Source organism: Homalodisca vitripennis, chromosome 4 (assembly GCF_021130785.1).
Source record: "Homalodisca vitripennis isolate AUS2020 chromosome 4, UT_GWSS_2.1, whole genome shotgun sequence".
Taxonomy (NCBI): domain Eukaryota; kingdom Metazoa; phylum Arthropoda; class Insecta; order Hemiptera; family Cicadellidae; genus Homalodisca; species Homalodisca vitripennis.
This window is the reverse complement of record NC_060210.1, coordinates 205,204,571-205,231,306: the sequence shown is the minus strand read 5'-3', so window position 1 is coordinate 205,231,306 and position 26,736 is coordinate 205,204,571. Positions and strand designations below refer to the sequence as shown.

Below are 26,736 nucleotides of genomic sequence, written 5' to 3'. Positions count from 1 at the left end.
GCATTATAACTGACACAGTAACAATCCATCCTCAGCTTATCTTTTCTTCAAAGGGAATCACATTAATGATCATTATACATTATTATTTAACTAACCTGTGATCCTGTTAGCCATTGTCTACAATAAGATTGCATTGTTGTAACTAATAGTAACAAGCCATCCTCAGCTTATCTTTTCTTCAAAGGGAGTCACATTAATGATCATTATACATTATTATTTAACTAACATATTATTCTGTTAGCCATTGTCTACAATAAGATTCCATTATTGTAACTGACAGTAACAATCCATCCTCAGCTTATCTCCACTCCAAGAAGGAAAACCGGGTGTGCGGTGGCGTGCCGATGATACAACAGGGGATGGCCGAGCCAAGCGTGCGAGGCTTGTGTTATCTCCCTCTACAGAGCAGACCACCCACAAGACAGAGACGATGGATATGACGTGTCCAGAGAGTTGCGCTCTACTCCATACCCCGCTTGTGTCTCGACTTGTCAAACAACCCAAGGAAGCAACTACCCCCCACTCCATCCTTAAGGTATTGATATAGTAATGTATTTATTTTAATGATAATTTATACGTAGCATTGTTTAATTTTGAATAAGATACACACCTGATGCGTGTCTTAGTTTTCTATATAAAACGGACAACATTAGCAATCTAATCCTTAATTCTAATTATGAAGATCCTTGAATTCTAGAACACAATAAAATAATTATTTCACGCCCCAGTTATACAATTGTAATTTTTTTTCTATGACATGCAAGATTTTTTTCAGATTATTGGCAGATCTTTCTAATCAAAAGTCCTGCAGACAGTCTTTTTGTAATTTTAAAATAATGACGCTTGCTTATATTTACATATATCAGAACTCAACGTGTTAGAGAAAATATCAACACCTTCATCTCTCATGAGTTAGTACATGATTACAACACTAGGTTTCTATATAATCTTGTAGCACCTCAAGTAAGACTAACTCGGATCTATAATAGTTACAATTCCCAACAAACTAGATTATTCAACAAACTACCATTAGCTATAAGAAAATTACCAGTTAATAAGTTTAAACTAAGGATTTCGGCTTGGCTTAAAAAAAACTTTTTACTCTGTTGACGAGTACATGAAGTGCAACATGTTTGATCTGTTACAAAATACATCTGGTTGATGTACAACTATTATATAAATATATAACTAAATTAGTCGTATAAATTAGTTTTATTTCCAATGTTTTGTCATGACAAAGCCTGTTGTAACTGAAAATGTTATTTAATGGCCAATAAAGATCTTGAGATATTTTTGCTTCCTTAAACACGATGGCCATCCGACCGAGAGAACCGGGAATAAGCTGGGAATTTTTCTGAGAACTGGGAAAATTTCAAAAACAATTTTTACATCTCTAAAAACTTGTAAAATCAAGACATAATTTGACAGCTTCTTGAATTAAAAACTGATTAATCATGAAAAATCCTATTTTACGCGACGTAGTTTGTGAAATTGTTAATGAAAATTGACATATGTTTGTGAGCTACATCTGACGCCAGTTGATCTAGTGTAGTGAGTTTATCTGGGTTAGTTCTACTCCTGTGCCGTGACATCCTTCCGCCCCTCCCCCACCAAAACGTAACAATGCATTGGCCAATTAAAATTGGCCAACCGATGGTTTCTGACTTCGGCACTAAACGAGTGGTACGCTTTTCAGCTGTAAAGTGGCAGAGCAGTAGTAACCGCAATACAAACAGGTTTTTTGTACTGAAGTATTATTCAGTGGCCGAAGTGGGTTCTCCGGACGAAGTTGTCCAACTCTTATTCTTTAGAGAAAATAGTGTTTTGGAAAGACGTGTGTTAGATAGATAGCACAAGCCTAAAATCTAGTGTTATAAACAGGCTTAAAAGTTCGGTTCGTTGAATAATATAATGTTTCACGGTAGGTTAAGAGGTGCAGCCCGGTTTTTTAGTACACCAGAATGTCAGTTGGTTTTATACAGAGCTTAATAAGATACCTTTTGGAGAAGAAAGTAGTGGGTTAGTTACAAGTGACGTGGAGTAGGGGCTTTTGGAGAAGAAAGTAGTGGGTTAGTTACAAGTGACGTGGAGTAGGGGCTTTTGGAGAAGAAAGTAGTGGGTTAGTTACAAGTGACGTTGGAGTAGGGGCTTTTGGAGAAGAAAGTAGTGGGTTAGTTACAAGTGACGTGGAGTAGGGGCTTTTGGAGAAGAAAGTAGTGGGTTAGTTACAAGTGACGTGGAGTAGGGGCTTTTGGAGAAGAAAGTAGTGGGTTAGTTACAAGTGACGTGGATTAGGGGCTTTGGCATTCTGTTTCACAGCAATGACAGACTGAGCTAAGGGCTGAGCGGCAGGAGAAACAAATTGCTTACATTGTTCACATTATGCTATAGTAGTTGTGCAAATTCTCTTGCGACTACTTGCCAGTGTAAACGCAACTTAATGTTGTTGCCAGTCTACAAACGGCAGACGGCCAGATGATCAAATCAGCCATGCTTATCAGTTTTCGTTGTCAGAGCGGCATTGGTTGGGTGACGGCTGGAAATACCGTCAGTTCTCCGGTCAACTATTTACCGGGACGAATTCTACGCACACGTGACGATCGTTCAGACGATTCGAACTGTTCAAACTAAATAGTCTTAACATGCATGAGGATCTTTATGTCTTATTGTTTCGTAGTCCTTGACTGTAATCTAACTGACTAACTGGCTGAGTCCACACTGTCTATTCGTGGACAAAAACTATCGGCAGTACTCAAATTACAGATTGGTGAAACATTTTTTGTAGTTCTTGCCTATAAAACTATTTAGAAATATATAGCAACAGAATAACGTAATTTATAAATGATATTATAATTAAAGTTTGTTTTTCTGTGTTTATATTTTTCAACGCTTGCGTGTCTGCTGGTTCTATGCGCGGACTTTATCTCCTCGATAGTAAACAGACGGTCGTTAACTTTTATTTAATCCGTACGTACTTTGCGTAGTTGTAAATATTCACTATAAATATACATAAATACATATACACACACATGTTTACGTAAATGTAATATATTCTGGACGCTCATTTTATAACCTACCATTTCTATGACTTGAAAAGTAAAAATGACTTGGAATTTTAAATATATTAATTTCCCTGCATCTCTGCAAATTTCTTTGAAGTAACATGGTATTCTTAGGCTTCCCCCTTCGCCACAAAAGATTATTAGGTGTGCACAATGTTATGTCGACACATCGAAACACACAAAGATAAAACTAAGGAGCTTAACCCTACATCGGGCGCTAAACGGAGTTTTCCTCCGTGTATTTTTTATTATTAAACATAGTACTACTTTTCTGATGTTGGCAGTCGTTTCCCGCAGTGTACTTCACGAGCATCTTTCGGGGACTCAAAACAATATTCTCCCGCTTATCTTTGTCAAAATCTGTCAGTGTGATTCAAGATTCAAGATTCAAGATCTAAGATCTTTATTTGTTGTTAAACATGATTTACATGCAATAAACATCGTCAGTAATATGAATGGCTTAAAAAATATTTAAACTAAGAACTTCTTATTTCAGTATTTGTTAATTATAATCAATTGCAGCAGTTATATACATTTTTCCTTACTTAGTTCTCTTTCAATTTCTTAATTTTTAATAATTAATTAACAAATTTAAATAGAGTAACAAGAAGCTAACAACAAGAATTAACAGAAAATATTAACAAGATTAACAGTGAATAACAAAACAATAACAAAAAGCCTATAACTAGTGAATTAAAATAATCGAGATAGAATTGGTAAAATTAGTCAACAATTTAAAATAAACTACAACAAATCAACAGTAATGAATGTATTATCCTAATTTAAAATCTCATATCACTAGTATCACTTGCCAAATATTGTTCTATAGAATAAAAAGCTTTCTCTTTAAACCAGGTCCTCAGTACATTTTTAAATTTCATCATGCTGACTGACCAAGCTATTCTTGGTAGTTTATTAAACAATTCTATTTCAATAAATATATGACTTTTCTTTGTTTTCTCTAATCTAACACTTAAAACATCTAACATTCCATTATATCGAGTTGGGTAACTATGTACATCCTGTCTTAGCTGATACTTACTTAGGTTTTCCTTAACTCTTAACAAACAATCATAAATAAATAGACAAGGCAGAGTCATTATATGTAATTCTTTAAAAACTGGGTAGCAAGACTCTCTTTCTGGTATACCCTTAACTACTCTTAGTGCCTTTTTTTGCCATAAAAACACTTGCTTGGCTGCACTACTATTACCCCATAACACCACTCCATACAGTAGATGAGGATGAAAGAATGCATAGTAAGCTGTCAACAGCATCTCTGAACTTACACAGCTTTTTAATTTACGTAATAAATAAATTACTCTAGCTAATTTTTTACAAATAGTTTGAATATGAAAGTCCCAGCTTAGCCTACTATCTAAATATATACCTAACTGCTTAACAGGTTTAAAATTATTGCTTACATTAAAATCTAAGGAGAAACATATGTGTTCAGTTTTGTCATTATTTACTACAAGAGAGTTGACTTTGAACCATTCTTTTGCTCTTTCTAATGCTCTGCTCTGATCCAACATAAGAAGGTCTAGCTGTTTGTTCCTGCTCAGTAGTGTTGCATCATCTGCATATAGAACTGAATTGCAAGGCATGCTATTTGCAAAGTCATTCACCGCTATAATGAACAAGAAAGGTCCCAATACTGATCCTTGTGGTACACCAATTTTTACATTACAGAAATCAGATTGGTCATTAGCCTGTACCACCGTCTGCCTTCTACCAGTGAGGTATGATGAAAAAAGTCTCAGTTCCCCATCCTTAACACCATATTGATTTAGTTTTTTCAACAGCAAGTCATGTGGAATGCAGTCAAATGCTTTTGATAGATCTATTAGTGTAGCAGAACATATGGTTTTACATTCAAAACTATTTAAGACTTTACTGACTACTGATTCTACAGCCTTGATAGTATTACGGCCATGTATAAACCCAAACTGCTCATCACAGATAAGACCATTCTGTGATATATATCCATACAGCTGCTCTTTTATACAATGTTCAAAAATCTTACTAAAAATAGGTACCAAAGATATTGGGCGATAATTGGCTGGATTCAGTTTATCTCCTTTCTTATAAATAGGTATCACTTTAATTACTTTCATAACATTTGGAAATACGTTTTGCTGAAGCATCATGTTGTACAGATATAATAGTGGCTCCAATATAACATTAATAATTTCTTTTACAACCTTGTTTGAAAAACCATATATGTCCTCACTTTGAGATGAACTTAACTGTGATACACATTTCAAAATATCAAATTCTGTAATGTGATGCCACTTAAACTTTAAATCTAAATTAGAATGACTAGACAGGTATTGGTTTAAAAATTCTAAAGCTTTGCTACTATTATTGTTTTGAATGATGGCATTACTTTGATTTAGCTGGGAAGCAGCATTAACAAAATATTCATTCAATTGTTTGGAATCCACTTCTGGTTCTTTACTTAATTTTATACTTTGACTTTCTGCTTTTATTACATTCCATGCAGCTTTACACTTGTTATTTGCATTTTGAATGTAATGACTATTTGCAGCTATCTTTGCCTGAGTAATTTTACACTTGTATCTTTTTTTTGCCAAAGCATAGTTATTCTTAAGCTGAGTTTTATCCTCATTATTTACACCATGTTTTAACCTATCGTACAAAACTAGCAAAAATTCTCTCATTTTCTTCAGTTCAGGTGTAAACCAATTAACTTTCGGTTTGTTTCTTAAAGAGTTAACTTTAGTTTTCTTAACCTTACAGCAGTTATTATAGATACCTGACAATACACCAATAAATGAACTGAAAGCCTCATCTACATCACTATACATTCTTAATGGCAACCAATCTACGTGCAATAGTTGAGCTTTCAAGTTAGAAATTGCTCCTGGTTTCAGATTTCTTACACTACAATATTTATTCTCTTTATCCCTCGTTAAATTTGTATTGTTAAATGTTACAAAAAGTCCTGCATGGTCAGACAAACAAGGTTCAAATACTTTACAGTTAGTTTTTTCTTTCAAGTCATTAGTTATGACATTGTCCAGGCATGCATTGTTTCTTGTACTCTCAGTATTTAAGCAATATAAGTTGTAAGATCTAAGCATGTTTAGGAAGGATACAGTTTTAAGTGTGTTCTTTTTTATGACAATATTAAAATCACCTGATATTATTATCAATGCTCCATTGTACTTCTTAATTACAAACTTAATCAATAGTTCTAATAAATAAATAAACATACATACATCTGAAGTAGGTGTACGGTAAATGGTAATAACAATGCTATTTATGTCATTCAAAACAATGCTGATACCTCAAATACTCCTTCAAGACAGAAACTACTTACATTAATTACGTTGTAATTTATACCCACTTTGACAAATATGCAACACCCACCCCTAGTAAGAGGAGGTTTTCTACAGTAAATATCCGCTAAAACATACCCTGATGGAATATACAGTGAACTTTCATCTTGATTCAACCAGTGCTCATTGATAGTTATTATGTTACAATTTAATTTAACTAATGCTAATTCTAAAGAAAACAACTTATTTCTAATGGACTGTATATTTAGATGGAATAAACTCAGGAGTTTGTCAGTGTTGGTTGTGGTGTCGAAGGCTGAAGGTCCCCTGTAGGTGGTTGGTCGTTTCCCGCCGGTGTCGGTCTGGTCCCTGACGTGTGCTCGGGTTGACAGCTGCTTATCCCCCGCTGCCTCACATATTCTCTCCGCCAACCATCTCTTACCAGTTCTATTGAGATGCATACCGTTTGATGTGTGCATCTGCCTCTCCGCTTTGCTAGCGTCCACCACAGTCACATTCGTATAGCACTCACCGAGTCTTTTGAGTTCCAAGTTAGTCTTCCTGGTCTCTTGGTGAGGTCTACTTCCGTGCGAGACTGGACGATTCCTCCGTGAGCGCCCGATGGTGTGTTTTTAGTGCTTGGACGAAATCTCCGTGAGCGCCTTATTGTGTTTAGTTTTTATGGAGTAATAATCCGTGTGCGCCTAAATGTGTGACCTGTGATGGTTTCTTTTTAAGTTTTACAATATATTTCATTTGAATTTTGTGAAATGGATAATGAAGACGAGAGACTTGTCAGTACAGTACCAGGGTGCTAGGAAAAATTTCAGTACTCTTTATGGAGTGAACATTGTCGTTATAAGAACCAGAGGGAAAATGTTTTGAAACTTTATGTAGTGTGTAAAAAGATTTTTAGTAAAGAATAAATTTTGATTTCACAGTAATAATTGACATTACAATTGTATATTATTTCAAAAATTGAAGTAAGTTGTTTTTGTAAGAAGTTAAAAAACTAAGTTAATTTCCATATAATATTACAGTAGGTTAAACATTTTTACATATTAATTGCATTATTCCTTAACCCTTTCCGGGCCAGGCGCCAATATATTGCCGCCATAGATCGCATCTGAAAAGTGCCAGGCGGCAATATATTGCCGCCTTGATATTCGTCGTTTTGTTAAATAAATACGACGTCAAATGATTAAAGTTTTATGTTTTTTTATTCCCTGGTATATTTGTAGATAATTAATATGAATATCATTTTTATTTTGAATGCCTATGCAATTTTATTTCATAATTGTCACGTGACATTATCAGCTGAGACTCGATCTATTGTTGTTAATTCTTTATGCTTTAGTGTAATCGTACTATTGTATGCTGGATTCTCCTTTATTATTTTATTTTGTGGTTGTAAATATTAGTAGTGTTAGTAGTTACGTGCTTAGCTATTGTGTGTAGTAGTTACAATGACTGACAATTTGCGATCTCACGGGAGTGAAATTGTAAGTAGCATATTTGTAAATAGTAAAAGTGTAAATAAATGTCAAATAAAATTGTGTAAATATTTCTTGGTAAATAGTGTTTTTAACTGTATTGAAACTGTTTATGGATCCTACAATCATCTGTTTACCGGTACATCCATAATGTGAATATTTATTTTAAGTTTCTTGCAGTGTAAGAGTCAGTTGCTTTATCACTTGTTGCGAAGTACAATTATGCGTATTTATACAAAATGTGTCATAAAAAATTTATTTATGAGAGAAATAACACAAAATTTTGTATGGTTGTTCCTTTCTAAATGTACAATATAACAAAATAGCTTCCCACAGTTAAATTATTTTTCCTTTTTTAGTTATTTACAAAAAAAAATAAAAAAATAAAAAAATTTTTATGTAATCTATTAAAACATTATTTTTATTTTTATTTTAAATTACTTAAAATTACATCTATATATTTTTTTTGATAGTATATATCTATACGAGTAATTTGGTGTAACTTTTAGGTCATTCTCTAATTGTTATGAAAAGTTATAAATTTTAATCTTAGAGACTGCAAAATCGCCAATTTTAGCCTGGCACTTTTGACTAGTCACAAGGGGATATGATATGTCAAAAAATTTTGCAACATCTCATATTTGGTCCTGGCCCTGAAAGGGTTAAAATTAATTGTGTTGTTATTTTACAATAACATTTTTTAAGATTTTGAATTTCTTATTTTGAAAATTCATTACATAAGAGAGTAATTTTTATTTAATTTCTAAAAATGAATATATTACATTGTAATTAAATCAGTATGAATATTTAAACAAATAAAAGCAGTTTAAACGACTATGATATCCATTATTCGCTAACCTGGAGGAAACCTCCGTGAGCGCCTGATGGTGTTTCTAATTGTAAGCGCCTGATGGAGGGTTAAAATAGGTGATAACGATAAATTGTCACTGAATTTCTCGCATATCGCTAGCGACGAAATAATAGAGCACCGCAGCTTTGTGGCACTTCTTGCAAATACTGCTAGTGACGATAAACCGTCATCGTTGCACTTGGGATAAGGGTTAAATACAGTACTACAGTTTTCTATTTGGTTTGAAAATGGACTAGATGATCAGAAATTTTTCACCGTGAAAACCGGGGGAAATACCGGGAATTCGAAAAGAGGTTTTGAGTGGTCACCCTGTTAAAGCATATAAATTAGTCTAACATTTTATATAGTTTTCATATTATTATGTTGGTTTATAATAGTATTAGTTGTTTCCCACGGCCCGTGTATGAGCACTTCTGGTTCCAGTGCATTATATTTCCAACGCGGATGTAGAGTTTTCCTTGTTGCCAAGATCAAGAAAATCTGTCAAACCATTGTACATCTACATGTACTTTATTATACAGTGGTCTAACACTCAAGCTTGAAGTTCAACCAGAAACTTATTTTGAAGACAAATATACATCATGACTGAGCACCTTCAAACGGTTTTTGCCTATTTAATACACGTTACTGTCTTGTAATTGCAGTTTTTAATGTGCAGGTGCTTTGGTAACTTTTATCGTGGTAGTCTGTGTTACAACATTGGGCATAGCATATAAACCTTCACCGTGGAAAAATACATATACAAATACATTTTCATAATGAGCGATCAAATAATTTCTGAGTCTGTCAATGTCATATACAAACATTGTCTTACTCCTAATCTTCAACAAATCATCCTCCTAATCTTCAACAAATTTAATTGAATTTATTGCCTTGACAGCGTACATTGTGCAGTATTAACCCTTTTAATGCCAGACATTTTTTCAGTGACCATTCGAAAAATGCCAACCTGTTTTCAAAAAGTACATGCGAAGAATGCCAGGCCCTTTTTCCATAATTTGACAACTATTTAAAAAAAATGTATAACTTTTTTATTTATTGAAGGAAATTATCCATTGAGGTGTTGTTTTTTATGTCATAATGTGAAGTGTTTGAAACAAATGAGTATTAAAATTTTTACAAATTTATATAATTTATAATTTATATTTGTAAAAAACAAAAAATAAAAAACAAAAACTTTAAAAAAAATTAGTTTGAACATATAAAGGTACCTTTATTATTAGCCTTAACTAAAAAGTAGTTACTGGCAATTGTACTATATTTAATTGTTAACACACACACCAAATTTGAAGAACTTGCCTTGAAAAATAGTGAAGTTACAGCGTTTTATTGAAAACCTTGTAAAGTCCACATTTTACAGTAAAATTCAGTAAGACATATTTTGGTCAGTTTCATTCAAAATCACTTTATTTACACGTGTTGTTTAGCCCAATGTATAAAATTGTTTGTTGAAATAATAAAGAAAGTAGTTTACATAAAATTAAAATTAATTATTTACAATATAGGGTACATAATTTAAAATTTTTTTAACACTTGTGTTTGCCGAAGTACAAAGTATGAATCCCCCTCTTTTACTCATGGTCAAATCTATTTACAATAATCACAAAACTAATAATAATATAAGCAAACTGAAATAAACAAAAGAAAAGCACGAATAATTCCCATTAAAACATAACCTAGCAACAACGTATTACCACAGAAACCAGACGCTCATTGAATGATTGGACGTAAATGAGGTTGAAAACAGCTGATAACGTCATCACATGTTGAGTTTGTATCAATAGTAGTAGTGTCTAGATACAGTATGCAAAGTTTAGTGGCATTTAGTCAATAATTAAAACTACAATATAACAAAAACCGGACGAGCGCCCCCAGCGCACGTCGGCATTTTTCGTAAAACCTAATGACGTGCGCTCGCGGCGCACGTCGGCATTTCTCGAATAAACAGTGACGAGCGCTCGCGGCGCACGTCGGCATTAAAAGGGTTAAAAATAAAAAATTATGTTATTCTAGAGTAATATTAGTGTTCATTCTTACATAAATGTTCATCGTTATATATTGGTTCGCTCTTATAAATACTTTCAAAATGTTGTTTTACAATTTTGTTTGCTTATGGAGTAGTTGGTTCCTTGACTGGTTCTGTGTGTAATGATTCTATTTCTGTGATCTCACCCGACAGTGAAAACTGTGAATTAATTTACAAACCATGAGTGAGAATCGCACAAGCCTAATCGTGATGATTCACGATGATCGTTCTTTACACGATTTGCTAGTGTACCAGCTTAAATGGAGAGAGTATTTTCAGTTCAATTTTTGTATTTAGTAGTTTTCTATATTATAGTGTTGCATTATCAGTTGTGATATCTGGCATTCTATGCTTATATAACAATAATATAAAAACGAATATTTATTTTAGTGGACGATTAATAAACGTATACGTTATAATATGTATATGTATACAATTAATACTTATTGCTACGAAACATTAATAATTGTGATGCCCCAGTTGGTTGTATTGTTCATAATGTCTTCTACAGTTCTACATCGAACACACTGGCATTCCTATTACATCCGCTACTATCGCCGATCGACTGTCGGCCCCATTGAATCCTTCCAATGCTCCCACACATCTTCAAGTTCACAGCTCAATTCAAATTCAAAGTATTTATTGCACATTGACATTTGAATAATTACATAAGTAATACAAACAGGTCCATGGTCAAGTTTTTTAAAAGTATAACTAAACTACAAGCGTTGCAGTATGCACTGCATGAATTGTTTATATAGTATTATGTCTATAAAAATAACAAATTATCCTTATTTTACTTAGACTGAAGTGATAATATGGTATAATAATTAATAATTGCATGCATTGGAATTTTTAAATAGATTAGTTATATTATTTGCCAAAGCCACTCTAGAAAGAACACAGTCTATGATGAAGAAACCTTCAGATTACGAAAGGAATTTATCAATGCGCAGGATAAGTTTAATGTCACAGGAAGAACTGAATATTAATCTGAGGCAAACCAGAAGAAGAAGGCCTACGATCTGAAACTCAGGCGACTTAGGAAGGAAGCTAATGCAGACCACATATATCACGCTAATAACAAAAAAAAAGCAGTCTGGGAACTCATAAATAGAGAAAGAGCTGCTAAGAACCAATCAACATCAGACTTGAATCATTTAACAATCGACGGAATAAAAGAAACAGACCCAAAGAAAATCGCTGACCACCTTAACACCTTCTTTGTAAATATAGCAGAAAACACGCTAAAGCAACACCAAATATCGAATGACAACTTACTGTATAGTCCATGCTACAATATAGATACCACAATGACAGAAATGACCCCAACCACAGCCAAAGAAATTAAACAAACAATCCGTTCATTGAAAAGAAAACCTCCTCGGGTTTGGACGAGATTTCATCAAAAATCATAAAATTTTGCGAAGCTGAACTTCTGAAACCAATCCTTCACATCACTAAGATATCCTTTATACAGAGCATATTTCCAAAAAAATTAAAACAGGCCAAAGTATACCCTAAATATAAACAAGGAAACAAAGATGAAGCAACAAACTACCGTCCTATTTCACTACTACCAACTGTATCAAAAATAATAGAGATCACTCTTTCTAGACTACTCACTCACCTACAAGACAATAACCTCCTATCCAATAATCAACATGGCTTCAGAAAAGAAAGATCTACATCAACTGCAATAATAGACCTTGTTGAATATATTACAGACAACCTGGAAGAGGGCAACACCATCACTAGTATCATTTTAGACTTGAGCAAAGCTTTCGACTGTCTTGGCCATAAGCTCATCCTAGCCAAACTACAAACTCTTGGCGTCCAACAGTCAGCCTTTAAATGGTTTGAGAGTTATTTGAATGAAAGATACCAAGTTGTAGAGGTTAAACAGAGAAGAATGGGAGAGACCTGTACTGTTAAATCTGAAAAACTACCTATGACTCGAGGGGTTCCCCAAGGCTCCGTCTTAGGACCAGTGTTATATATTTTATTCACCAATGACCTGCCAATATTCTTGGAAAACTACACAAATTCCGTCATGTACGCAGACGATACCGTACTACTCTCAGCCCAGAAGGATGTTGAACAGTTAGAAATAAACTCCTACATCTCATTCAATATGGCCCAACAATATTCCAAATACAATGATCTAGTCTTAAACAGCTTGAAACTAAACAACTCACTCTAGGAACTAATAAAAACTATGTGTCCGAAATCCCTGGTATTCAAGAAACAGAGAACATGAATTATTTAGGAATAACATTAAATAATACATTGACATGGACAAATCACATTGACAACTTATGCCTGAAGCTAATTTCATCACTCTATGCTTTGCGAAGGACCCATGCAACAAGCACTCTTAAATCTACCAAAATAGCGTACTATGCCCTATTTGAAAGTCATCTCAGGTATGGGATAGCAGCATGGGGGGGCACAACTCAATTTAACCTACTAAAAGTCCTCAAAATTCAAAAGAAAGCAATCCGGTTAATGGGGAAGCTAGGACCTAGAGAAAGCTGCAGAGCTACTTTTAAAGAATTGAATATACTGACAGTGACTTCTCTATATATTGTACGATATTGTACTGCTTATCAAAAGACTTTCCTCGAAATAGTAATCTTCATGAACATAACACAAGACATGGTCAAGACTCTCCACTACCTCTTCACAGAACAGCTGTATTTGAGAAAAAACCAACCTATGCCGGGAAAAAACTTTTTAATGCTCTGCCAGAAGAAATTAAGAAAAATGGAAACAATCACATTAACATGAAGACTGCAATAAAGAACTGGCTCTTGCAAAGAACCATCTACACAGTGGAGGAATTTTACTTATGGAGAATGACAACTTGACAGAGACAAACATGAACTTTTATAACTATGTAAACTTTTTGTTAATTGACGCTACTTGTAATCTTAAAGATTATCAATAAAGAATTTCTAATTTCTGATATTTGAAAAATCTTTCTGCATTTCATTTACACTGTAATAAGGTTTTTCTATGAGGAGGTTTTTAATACTATTTTGAAAATTATTATTTTTAAGCTCTTTTAGTGATTTAGGTAAACAATTATATAAGTGAATTCCCATATATAGTGAACATTTTTCAAATAAAAAAGTTTTATGAATTAGAAAGGCAAGTATTATGATTATGCTGATTTTTTTATTGGATTTTTATGGACTAAGTTCAACAATTAAAAAATATATAAACCTGGTAATGTGAGTATTTCAGATTTTGTAAATAGCGGTCGGCAGCTTTCTCTAAAGTTTGCACCAACCATTGTTCTCAGAACAGCTTTTTGGGCTATGAATACGTTTTCAAAATCAGGAGATAAACTCCAGAGTACAATACCGTATTTCAGAATCTTGTACATAGGTATAGTATACAATTTTACAGGTAGAAATAGATACTGAATCTGCTATCAGCTGTGATCCTATAGTGGTGAGTGGTTGTTTGCGATTGTTCCACTGCTCCATGTCAATCAATAGACAGGAGCATTCACACGGAGTGGCCGATTTCAGTATTTGGCAACAAAATGTGCAGTGGATCGGCACTCATCATGTATGGCGCGGCCGGTCCTTGTGTCTCAACTCAGTTTGAAACAAGGTGTATATTATTTCAGTTCTGAAGATATTAACATTGTTCAACTGTTAAAAATGTGGGACTAAACCATGAATGACTTGTAACAGAAATACAGTGTAATCCTTTGTTGTTGAATCAAAAACCAAATTAATAATTTCACACTTGTGTTGTAAATGATAATTCAGACTTATTGGACACTACCTACTGTCCCTTGCTGCTTGATTCTTAGCCAAGACCTAAAATCGCAATGTTTATAAAAACTATTGGCCATGAACTTAACTATTTTTTACCGTAAAACCGCGAAAGAGCTGTGAATGTGATGTTTAAGATTGAGTGGGAACCTTGTATTAGTTTGACAGTTCTCAAAATATAAATTCCTTGTTTTAATTTCATGTAACCTAATATTTGGATATTTAAAATGAAGTTTTGAATATATTTAGGTTGCTAATAATTTTTGGTCACTTTTTAAATCTATTGTCATTAAATCACAGTACACATTGCATTTATATTAATATATGCATCAATTTTCGATAACTTTCAATCTCTGAGATAATAGCAATGACGTGTCATACAGCACACGAACAACATTTAAACATTTTGAAGTATATGTTATATAATTTACATAAAGAACAAATAATTGGTCCCAAAATAGAATATTTTGGAACACTTGATTTTGAATCTAACCTTTGTCTAAAGGATAGTTATTTCCCCGAGGAGCTGAAAATTTCAAGAGTTTGTCCGGTTTATAAAAAGGGACTCAAAAATAAACCAGAGAGCTACCGCCCGATATCCATTATTCCGATTCTTGGCAAACTGTTGGAGGCTCTAGTGCATAAGCAAATTAGCAATTATCTCGAAACTAACAATCTTCTTAGCTCTGTGCAATTTGGATTTAGGAAAAATTGTTCCACTTTTCAAGCTCTAGATAAATTGTTGCGGGATGTGTCTCTGGCTTTGGAGGATAAGGCCTTTGCTCAAGCCACTATGTGTGACTTGAGCAGGGCTTTTGATTGTGTAAACCATAATGATCTTATAAGGAAGTTAGCATATTACGGTTTTGGTCAAATGCCGATTTTATTTTTTGAGTCTTACCTTAATAACAGAAAACAAAAAGTTTGCATTGAGGAAAGCTGGTCTCATGAAGTAATCGTGAAGTACGGAGTCCCGCAAGGATCCATACTTGGACCTTTGCTGTTTTTGATTTGTATAAATGATCTGCCTGCTTCAATTACAGCTTCAACCATCCTTTATGCAGACGACACTACATTTTTAAATATTAGCAAAGATTTAAGTGAACTTAGTTTAATTTCAAAAAATTCTATTTCAGATGCTTCAAATTGGTTCACAAGCAATGGTTTCTTATTGAATGAATCAAAAACGCACAATATTATTTTCAGTACGAGGACAGTTGACAGTCGTAACTTAAACATTAGTCTCTCAGACAATGTAAAATTCCTAGGAGTATACATTGATAGAAACATGAACTGGGACTCTCATATTACGTATATTTCTTCTAAATTGTCAAGAGTAGTTTACCTCCTTAGGCGACTAACCTTTTCTGTTAGCACCGACTATGTCAAAACCGCCTACTTTGCATTTTTTCAATCAATACTTAGATATGGGCTGGTTGCATGGGGCAATGGTAGTAAGATCAATGACATACTGATCCTCCAAAAAAAGGCCATAAGAATTATATCCAAATCATCTAGCTTAGAACACTGTAAACCGCTATTTAGATTACTAAACATTCAAACTGTCATAAACCTGTATCTATTTGATTTAATTCAATATATTTTCCAAAATCCAAATTTAATAAAGCCCATTGGTGATACCCATTCGCACAATACAAGATGCAAGAATTTATCAAAAATAAAATTTAATAGATTAAGTAAAACTTTAAAGAGTCATCAGGTACTTTCCCTGAAGGTATATAACCATCTGTCACATTTAATCCCAAAGTTTGACAAAACACTTTTCCTAAAGAAATATTATTTATGGCTTTTGGAGAACCCATTCTACTCTGTAGAAGAATTTTTCTCCAATAAGTCTGTTTTGTTTTAATAAGATTGTTATGTTTTCAATACAGACCCATCGATGTAACTACAGTGGTACCATTGTTATTTACTGTATAGTTCTTTGCATTGCCAAATAATGTAAATTATTATTAAATTACATTAAGTGCACTAATGCTGATATTGTTGATGTAACTGTGTTGAAACTTTTAACTATCTATGTTGGACTTGGCTACCAGAATGTGCTGTATTTATGACTTTGTCAATGATCATGAGATTTATACGACAATAAAGTGATTTTGATTTTGATTTTGATTTTTTTGATTTTGATTTGATTTTGATTTTTGATTTTGATTTTGATTTTGAATCGTGTTCTTCTTTTGTATCAGCTGTTCAGCATGAATGCAGCTCCTCAGCATTAAACAAAACAGACACTGACTAGTTTTAATTTATCTTGTCATTTTTTAATTGTAAATGTGTCCTCTATGTCAATATATAGCATCTGTAGTGAGTCGTCAGATAAGATTCAGTCATATTAAGATGGGTTGTTGATGTTCCAGGGTTCAGCCACCAATACTCCTGTAACACCAGCCAGAAGCGACAAGACTCTGGTGGCATCTGTAGTGAGTCGTCAGATAAGATTCAGTCTGCCCAGCGAGGAGCAGTCACCCTCCTCTTCCGTCACTGGCAGGTACATCATCCCAACTGTGTGGTGTGGTATACTCACTACTAATATGCTGTCAAGTAAAGAATTAATTGTGAAAATTGACTTTAGAGAAGGTGTTAGTGAGCTGTATCGGTTTTTATATTGTGTAGGCACATGGGGCAAATGTGATGCTGCTCAGATTTTGAATTGGTTGTGGCATATTGTCCGGTTCAGTTAAGGTGTAATGCCTCACGTTGGTTACAGTATGTGTCATGAGCCGGTTACTATACTGTGGGTCGAATTCACACTGTAGGTCAAATGTGATGCTGCTCAGATTTTGAATTGGTTGTGGCATATTGTCCGGTTCAGTTAAGGTGTAATGCCTCACGTTGGTTACAGTATGTGTCATGAGCCGGTTACTATACTGTGGGTCAAATGTGTTTGGGTTGGTGTCGTGATTCGTGATCTAAATTATTGTTATCTCAGGGTCCAAGTAGGCTAAATCCTTGTATAGATCAAAAATTCACTGTGTTGCATTTTGAGGATAACGGTGGTTGATTTCACAGTACTTTTTGGATTGTACTGATTTAATAAAAAATTTTAATTGTATCAAAATGGCATTTTAATGTACGTCTTTGTCTTTACATTAAAATTTTTCAATTCATCTCAGATTTGTCCAAATTGACTAATTTATTTAAAAAGTTTTAAATTTTGTCCAGTCTATTAATGTTTTCTGGCTATGACTTTATTAACACTTACCAATTATCTCAACAAATGAGATAGATATTAAGTAAAACGAACTCACTTTGTTATTTAGATTTATTTGCACATAATTTATAACTTAATTTCACTGATTTTGCTTTGTTTTTATGTAAATTTATTTAATAAACACTATGTCCATCGCCCTGTAGTATGGTTTTAATTTAAAACGAACAATTTCTCCACATCACTGTCAGGAGCATTTCTTCTATGTCCGCTTCACTTGAAATTTCTCACCAGAAGAAGGATTACCAGATTGCGGCGTAGTGTCTAGGACAATGCCCCTCTCCAGTCTTAGCGTCTTCACACTTTAATTTAATCTAATTCGTTGTTAATAAACACTGAACTCCATTACCTCCACTATAATTTATCAATTTGAGTCTTTTCTATTTACCCTAATTATTTATGTATCAATTTTTTATTTAAATGTTTGCAACGTGTGCTTTCTGAGGTTATTGCCCATTCAACACTCAATTTGTCTCAATCCCCCGAATTAGCTTGTTTGCCTCATTATATTTAGTACTTTTAATAAAAATGAATTTTACTTGTGTTTGATCCAATTTAATTATTTCAGTTTGTTCCCATGTAAAGTTAATTTATTTTTCTACTATTAATTATATAAAGCGTAACTCCGACAAAACATGTTTTTTCAGTTTACCGTTACCAGGCATTATTCAAATCTCGTAAAGACTGAAGAGTGAACTCCTGTATGAGGCACTTTGCCTAATAAGGGAACAGATGTTATTCTGCTCCTGCTCATGAAATTTGGAATTACTTCACTCGAGTTTTGCAGTAGCTGTGGGCAAAATGTATACCTGAAACTGTACAAAGTGAACTGATGTGTTAACTAAATATTTGAACATTTGGAATTACTTCACTCGAGTTTTGCAGTAGCTGTGGGCAAAATGTATACCTGAAACTGTACAAAGTGAACTGATGTGTTAACTAACTAAATATTTGAACATTTGGAACTACTTCACTCGAGTTTTGCAGTAGCTGAGGGCAAAATGTATACCTGAAACTGTACAAAGTGAACTGATGTGTTAACTAAATATTTGAAAATTTAAATGTAAGAGTGAAATTTCAATCATAATTAAGATTTCATTCCAATATAGATTTCATACCAAGGTATTGAAAGGCCTATTTCCTCAAAATATTAAACAATGTTTTGGGTGTCTACCGGGGCACAGAAGTCCTGGAAAAGTCACGGATTTTAATGCTGGGCCACGGAGGTCACCGAAAAGTCATGGGGCTTGTCATCAATGGATATGTTGCCATTTTTAAACTGAGAAAACCACATTCTTCAGAACTAAATATGTGAAATATCTTAATGAATGCTCTAATAATTTATAAATTTATTATTAGTCAGTATATTCCAAGGTGATTATAATTTGTAATTCATGATTATTACCTTTTGTTTTTATTTATTATAAACACTGATCTTACATTCAATGTAAGTTTTAAGTTACGTTGTTAATAAGCTGTTTATCTTTACAGTATTTGTTTTACAAATTATTTTTATATGTTTCTTTAATATGATAAATTATATTTATTTATTTTCTTTCAACACCAACACCATTAAGTATTACATTATACATTACAGTATAATAACAAGGTAAACTGATAACAAGATATAAATTAGAATCAGTAGCAAGCAAATTTATAACAATAAAAAATTTAATAGCAGGATGATTGGTGACAAATAATTAGATAACAAATCCCCATCAAAACTTAATTAACTTTATTAAAAATAAAAAAAAATAAATACTAATTTTGGAATATAATAAAGGTTGAACACTGACTCTACCATAAAAAGGAGAGGCCATGTTGATTGAATCTGTAGCTTATAGGCAGGCATCAATACTGTACAGCAATGTAGGGCGGTCATATGGTTCACCAGTTTAACCTCTCCAAACAGTGACAGGGATCTCGAGATACCCATAACCGAGTATCTCGACATTGCGGGCCGTAGATAAGATCTTTACATCATCGGCAAACATGAGCTAGTTAGAAGAAATTACTGTACTGATTTCATTAATAAACAGATTAAAAAGCAGAGGACCCAAATGTGATCCCTGGGGAACACCTAACAATAATGAGGAAGACTTTGAGAGGTCCCCATCACGTTATACAATCCAGTCTCTGTTACGAAGATGACTATCCAGCCAGAGAATCATAGAACCTTGAACACCATAACCTGCTAATTCGGCAATTAGTAAATAATATGTGTTGAGGGTAAGTGGAAGGGAGGACTTCATACTCTTAACTTTGTCTCTAATAAAGTCAAGTTTCATATCATACATACTCACTATAAGTGACTTACTTCCTTGGTTCCTCAATGGTCTCAAGATAGCACTGGAGTTGGTCAATATGTTATGTTACAAACAAGTACAGTTTACAGTTAACACATTCACTGCTGACAACACGTTAACATGTCTTTTAGTGTCCAAGTCATCAAGAATCAAGAATCATTTATTGTCGTCCCACATATGTTGTATGCATTGACAAAGTCAGATAAGGTTTACAATAATGTACTATTACATCAACAGTCAAGAACACCATCTCTATAGAGATATGCAAATAAATATACAATTAAAAAATAGTCAAAATATATTATTAATTAAAACTTAATGCTAAAATAAATAATAATAAATTAATAATAGAATTAACAAACAACAGATAACAATAAAAACAATAAATAATAAATGTTAAAAATTAAAACATAGCATTATTAAAATTTAAGGTCACTTGAATCATGTAAAAGTATTTCTTCTACTGAATAGAAAGCCTTCTGCTTCAGCCATTTCACAAGACAACTTCTGAAATTCCTTAAAGTAGTGGTAACTGCATCTGGTGGTAGGAGGTTAAAAAGTTTTACACTAATGTACATGTAGCTGTTCTGGGTTTTACTTAATCTAAAGTATTTGAGGTCTATCAAGTTCTGAGATCTAGTACTATAGTTATGGACATAACTTCTAAATTTATATAAATTAAGATTTTCTTTAAGGAAAATTAGGCTTTGCAAAATAAATATACATGGAAGGGTAAGAATACCTAGATCAACAAAGACAGGCCTACAAGAATCTCTCTCACCAATACCTGCAATAACTCGTAATGCCCTTCTTTGAGTCTTAAAAACTAATTTTGCACCAGCAGAGTTGCCCCACAAGAGAGTGCCATAAGTAATGTGAGCATTAAAAAAAGCAAAGTAAGCGTTCATAACTAGATTTTTGCTTGTACAGGACTTTAATTTTTTCAATAGAAAAATAACCCTCGATAAGCGAGAGCAAAGAGAGTTTATGTGAACCCACCAATTCAGCTTCGAATCCAGGTTTATGCCCAGCAGTTTTACAGATTTACTGTCCACCTTTGAGCTCAGACTAAAGACAATCTCCTCAGTTTTTTCATCGTTTACGCTTAATTTGTTAGCATCAAACCAGAGGAAGGATCTTTCTTTCATGTAATTAATTATCACTTTATTTAGCATGCTATCCTTGTTTGATGACAAAAGAGTGGTGTCATCGGCATAAAGAATACTTTTATTTGGTACAAAATCAGGCAAATCATTAACAAAGATAACAAATAAGAAAGGACCCAGAACAGAGCCCTGAGGGACTCCATTTCTCACACACTGAAGGTCTGACCTCTGGTCACCAACCTTTACAAACTGATAACGATCAGACAAGTAAGAGGTGAGAAGAGACAGCTCACGCCCCTCTACACCATAATACTTTAATTTATCAATTAGCTCACTGTGTGGTACCAAATAAAATGCTTTACTTAAGTCTAACAACAAGGTTGCAACTTCCTGTTTATAAACGCATCCCTTTGTGTTTGTAAGTCATAGAAACTACTAAAAACGTTTTGTATATATATTGTAAATATGCGTTAAATTCACTACATTTCTTTCCATTCAGAAATGTAAATATTTGGTGGATGAAACCATTTCATTTGTAATATTACTCTATAATTAGTTATCAAGTGCTAGATGTGACCAACAGATACAGTTTTTTTCTCTCTCTCTCTTAGGACAAGAAGTTTAGAAAATTACACCTACCTTTGCTCTGCTTCCGGAGTGACAGGATATTCTGGATAGGTAAGGTTGGAGATAGGGGCCCTCCTCCTGTTGATATTCATGAGGGAAAAATTTAGGGCACTAATCTCGTCATGTCCCCTTGGAAGAAGGGAAATCCAGCTCTAAACCAGCCTCTCCAGTCAAAGTAGGCAGGGGGTGGCACACTCTTATATCTAGGCTGGCAAGAACCTCTGACTCTTAGGGAATGGACTCCACCAACTCCAACAGTCATTTCCCGCAGACTAGACATTGAACTACTCTTGCGGCCCAGAATCTCGACATTTGCGGTTAGTGTTTGCTCCTGGACATCCATAAGGTCGCCCAGATTTAAGTGACGCATCGGTTTTTGCTGTGCCCAGTGTAAGTTCAGCAGGTAAGGAAGGTATAAACCACCCAGAAGTGAACCTCCTGAGGGGGTCACGGATATATAGTAATGCAATTGAACAATGATTTACCTTCTATCCTTTAGATATTTTGCTATTAAAACTAAGATCCTTTCCTTTCAAACCATAATAGACAAACTTTGCTAACAACAAATCATGCAAAATGCAATCAAATTCCTTTGATAGATCAATTAGCAAAGCAGATGTGAAGTCCTAAAAATGTATGATAACATTTTTCACCACAATTTTTAACAGCCTTTACTGTGTTAATATTTGGCCAAAAACCTTACTGCTCATTACAGAAAAACTTATTTTGTTAAAAATATACAAAGAGTAAACATGATGCAAACATTTTACTTAAAATTGAAACCAATGGCAGTCAGTTAAATATTTATGTACGTGCTCGTGACTTGTGCTCGAGACTTGCATTCTCTGCAGTGACAACATCTGGACTAAACTCCAAGCAGCTTTTCAGTATGTTTGAACCCTTTTCTTTCTCTTCTTTTCTACTTTCTGTTCTTTATTTTTATATGTATTAATACCTTCTTCCCCACCTGACGAAGTTAATAGATTCCAATCGTCGAAACATTGTGTTATACCTTCATTTAGGTTTTCTAGTTCTTGAAACAATTTGCCAGTCACACCTTTTGTTGTTTCCTCTTCTAGTATAGAGTTTTCCCCTATAGGAGAACATAAACCTGTTTGATTTTTGTTTGGTCTATTGTTCTAAAATCTTCATCACTGAATATAGTACATTTTAATCGATACCTCTCGGAACAATTATTCTAACACTTAACAGCTTTACTACATTTACTGACATGTTTTCTACAATGTCCACATAGAAATCTATGTTTACTCATTTTGTTTGTCTTGATTTTAATTAATGAGACTTAATAATAGTATTAAAATATAATCAGTAATAAATTAATAATTAAGTTTAAGTGATCATGCTCACATATCTCTTAAAATGTTAGAAATGACATTGAATAAAAGACAGTCAATTTACACAAGCAAAACGATAACACTTTTGGTGGTAATTGGATCCTAGAGTCTCAGTACAGCAGACCGTCACTCAATCAAAACTGGTATGTGAGATTAAATAAGGCCTACCAGTCAATTTACACAAGCAAAATGATAACACTCTTCTTGGTAATTGGACCCTAGAGTCTCAGTTCAGCAGACCGTCACTCAATCAAAACTGGTATGTGAGATTAAATAAGGCCTACCAGTCAATTTACACAAGCAAAATGATAACACTCTTCTTGGTAATTGGACCCTAGAGTCTCAGTACAGCAGACCGTCACTCAATCCAAACTGATATGTGAGATTAAATAAGGCCTACCAGTCAATTTACACAAGCAAAAAGATAACACTCTTCTTGGTAATTGGACCCTAGAGTCTCAATACAGCAGACCGTCACTCAATCCAAAACTGATATGTGAGATTAAATAAGGCCTACCAGTCAATTTACACAAGCAAAAAGATAACATTCTTGGTGGTAATTGGACCCTAGAGTCTCAGTACAGCAGACTGTCACTCAATCCTGGTATGTGAGATTAAATAAGGCCTACCAGTCAATGGAAATTGTTTTTTAAAATCTATACACACGGTCACATCACTCTTATCACTACAGAAATACTGATTATATAAAATAAATTAAAACTATTAAGACCACTACTTCTTCATGTCTTGAGTAACAAGCAAGCAGACGACTTTTCATTGTAAAGTAGTATAGGAACTGGTGAATAGAAACAAGTTTCCCACTCCTGGTTGCCGGGTCATGAAGCTATTTCTACATATAAAACAGCAGACGCCCCAGTCAATATAGGCTCTGGTAGCCTTAATCTTCTCCACAGTAAACCGCAAAATATGCCTGGATGGTTTAGGCAAGGAGGAAGGTTGGTGTAAGTAGGCTGATGAATGCAGACACTGTGGAAAGGCAGAATTATCAGCAGAGGACGTATGGCTAAACTCCAGAGTCTAAAAGATATCAAAGAACAGGAATCCGCAAATCTAGTTGGTTCAAGGGGGGAGTGCCGATGGCCGAGTGGTCTAAGACGTTGGATTTGAGTCTGAGCTAGAGATAGCGAAGGTTCGAATCCTGTCTGTGACCGTTGCATTTTTTATCAGTACCATTGACCTTGTACTGTATCGACTCTCCCCCTTATTCTGTTTGATAAGATCCTCGAACAGGCCAGTGGCCCATGAGGACGGGCAGAATAAGGCATAAAAGGAGATCGGCTTCTTTTTTTTATAAAAAAAAAAATAAAATAAATAATTTTTAAGTTTAAGTGTAGGTTCTTATACTCATCCCACAGATTAAAACCATGTTTTTCCCTTGCAGTCTTTCTATTGTGATGTAAAAAAATTAAAATTATTCTCTTCAGCACAACCAAAATCATAGGAAATATTGATCAGCAGTGAATGTGTTAATGTATTGTATAGTTTAGTGTTGATAATGTTTGTTGTTGTTTGTTTAAGTGTGATTGATGACGAGGAGAATCACTACTCTCCCACTGTCTCTCCTCGTAAGTCCATCCATGAACTATCTGATGTCCAAAAAAGGAAAGGCACTCCTGCCAATCCAAGAATATTGAGGGACTCCTTTAGTCTCAGGTATGTGGTTTACAACTAATCTGTTGTTCATCAAACATAACCTCGATTACACAAATATTAAGTTTTATTAATGAGATTTTCTTTATTGTAATTTTATTATTAAAAGATGTGTTCAATAAGTATCCGACATTAATCTGCAAAAACAATTAATGTATCAACATTTCTTATAAAGAGACCTCCAAAATAGTTCCTTTGAGACTCCAAACACTTCTGTATAGCTCCTGCCACTTTTGGAAACAAGTCTGGAAGGTCTCTTTTGGAATTGACATCAGTTGAAAATGTCAAATAGTCTTTATTAACCATTGATCATACCTAATGAAATAGGTTTCATCCATAATTGTCAAAATTAAAATATATAAAACTATGTAAGCCTAATTAAAACTAACAGTAATATCACAGCCAAAGAATTCTTTTATACAGTAAAATGGAAGTTTTAAGCAACCAGCTGTATATTCTAGTCCTAAACATACTTATAGGCGCAGTTCTAGCAGATAGTGATAATTTACTAAAAAAGTGTATACCATACAGTTTGTGTGATTTGGTAGTCTGTTAATTTATACATTGGGATGTCAATTTTACTTTTTCCACGTGTAATATGACCATGTATATTTTCTTTGATGACAAATTCAGCTAAGTTGTTTTTACGTACATCACTGTACTGAAAATATACGAGTTCATCACAGTTAACATTTTAAGTTTAATGAAGAAGGGGTGACAATGATCCGCAGGGCCAGCCCAACACATTGTGTGAATTACTTTTTTTTATCAATAAACTGTCACAGACTAAAGAGGAATGTCTCCACAAAAGCAAGCCATAGCTTAACTCTAACTCTAAAAGCCCAAAATATGCTATTCTCAGGTATTCAATTGAAACGATATCTCATAATTTCCAGATAAGATAGCTAACCCTAGAAATTTTCCTGCAAACAAAATCAATGTGGGTTTCCCAGTTCAATTTTGAATCAATCTCTAATAGTTTTACTGATCTATTTTCTATGTCTTTGATAAACCTATTAAAAGTGCTTGAGTTTTTTTGTGGTTACAAAGAAGGTTATTGGCCGAGAACCAATTTATTGCACTATCAAGAGCTGATTTCGAAATCGACTGTAAAGCTGAAATATGTCGGTGTTGTGTCATTGGATAGAAGATCACTGGCCGCCACAATACTGACATTTCTCAAACAGCAACATGTCAGTTCTTAAATTTTGATTTTCAGTAACACCAGTTCTTGGGAAAAGAACCATTCAGGAGAATTATTATTCTTAAAATGCAGGGTCTCTAAGTAGTTATACATTTCAGCATTGTATTTATTTTTAGTTAAAGTTTAGAATTAATCATACTTTTTGTGATGATTACATTTTTAGATTATGAAAAGTAAGAGTAATCTCAGTACTAAAAGGTTTTAATGATGTAGAGTTCCAATGAGGTTTTTTACCTTAGATTTGTTTTTAAATCATAGAACTTTTAAAATTAGTTATTTGTGATTTTTGTATTTACTTATTTTTCTAGTTTTAGACTTGCCAGTCAGGTCTGGGAGATCCAAGGCAATGAGTTTGTGCATGTAATGATTATTTCAGAGAGTGCTCAACTCCTGTCTCTTAATCAGCAACTACATGATCAAAAGGAATATATTTGGGTTAAAAATTATATGTATGTGAACAAGATATTTCTAACTTACATATCCACATGTAATTTAAGTATTGTATTCATTTGCCTTTTCCTGTATGAATAAATAATGGTACAACATAGCAGAAGGCACGTTGCATTGACAGTCATTATAAAATATTATTTCATCATAACAAAAGAATCTAATTTGGTCACACCTCTAGAAAGATTTGTTTATTTAATGTTTATTATTGTAATGGTTTCATTTTCATTGTTCGATTTC

General features: G+C 33.7%; 1 protein-coding gene across 1 annotated transcript in view; it reads left to right on the top strand.

Moving 5' to 3' along the window:
- The window catches only part of LOC124360938 (MATH and LRR domain-containing protein PFE0570w-like), a 132,648-nt gene that overhangs the window by 87,285 nt on the left and 18,627 nt on the right, over positions 1-26,736 (top strand). Inside the window, exons 14-16 of the mRNA XM_046814955.1 lie at positions 298-535; positions 16,930-17,060; positions 24,714-24,848. Coding sequence (XP_046670911.1) covers positions 298-535; positions 16,930-17,060; positions 24,714-24,848 — 504 coding nt within the window. The remainder of the gene's footprint in view (positions 1-297; positions 536-16,929; positions 17,061-24,713; positions 24,849-26,736) is intronic.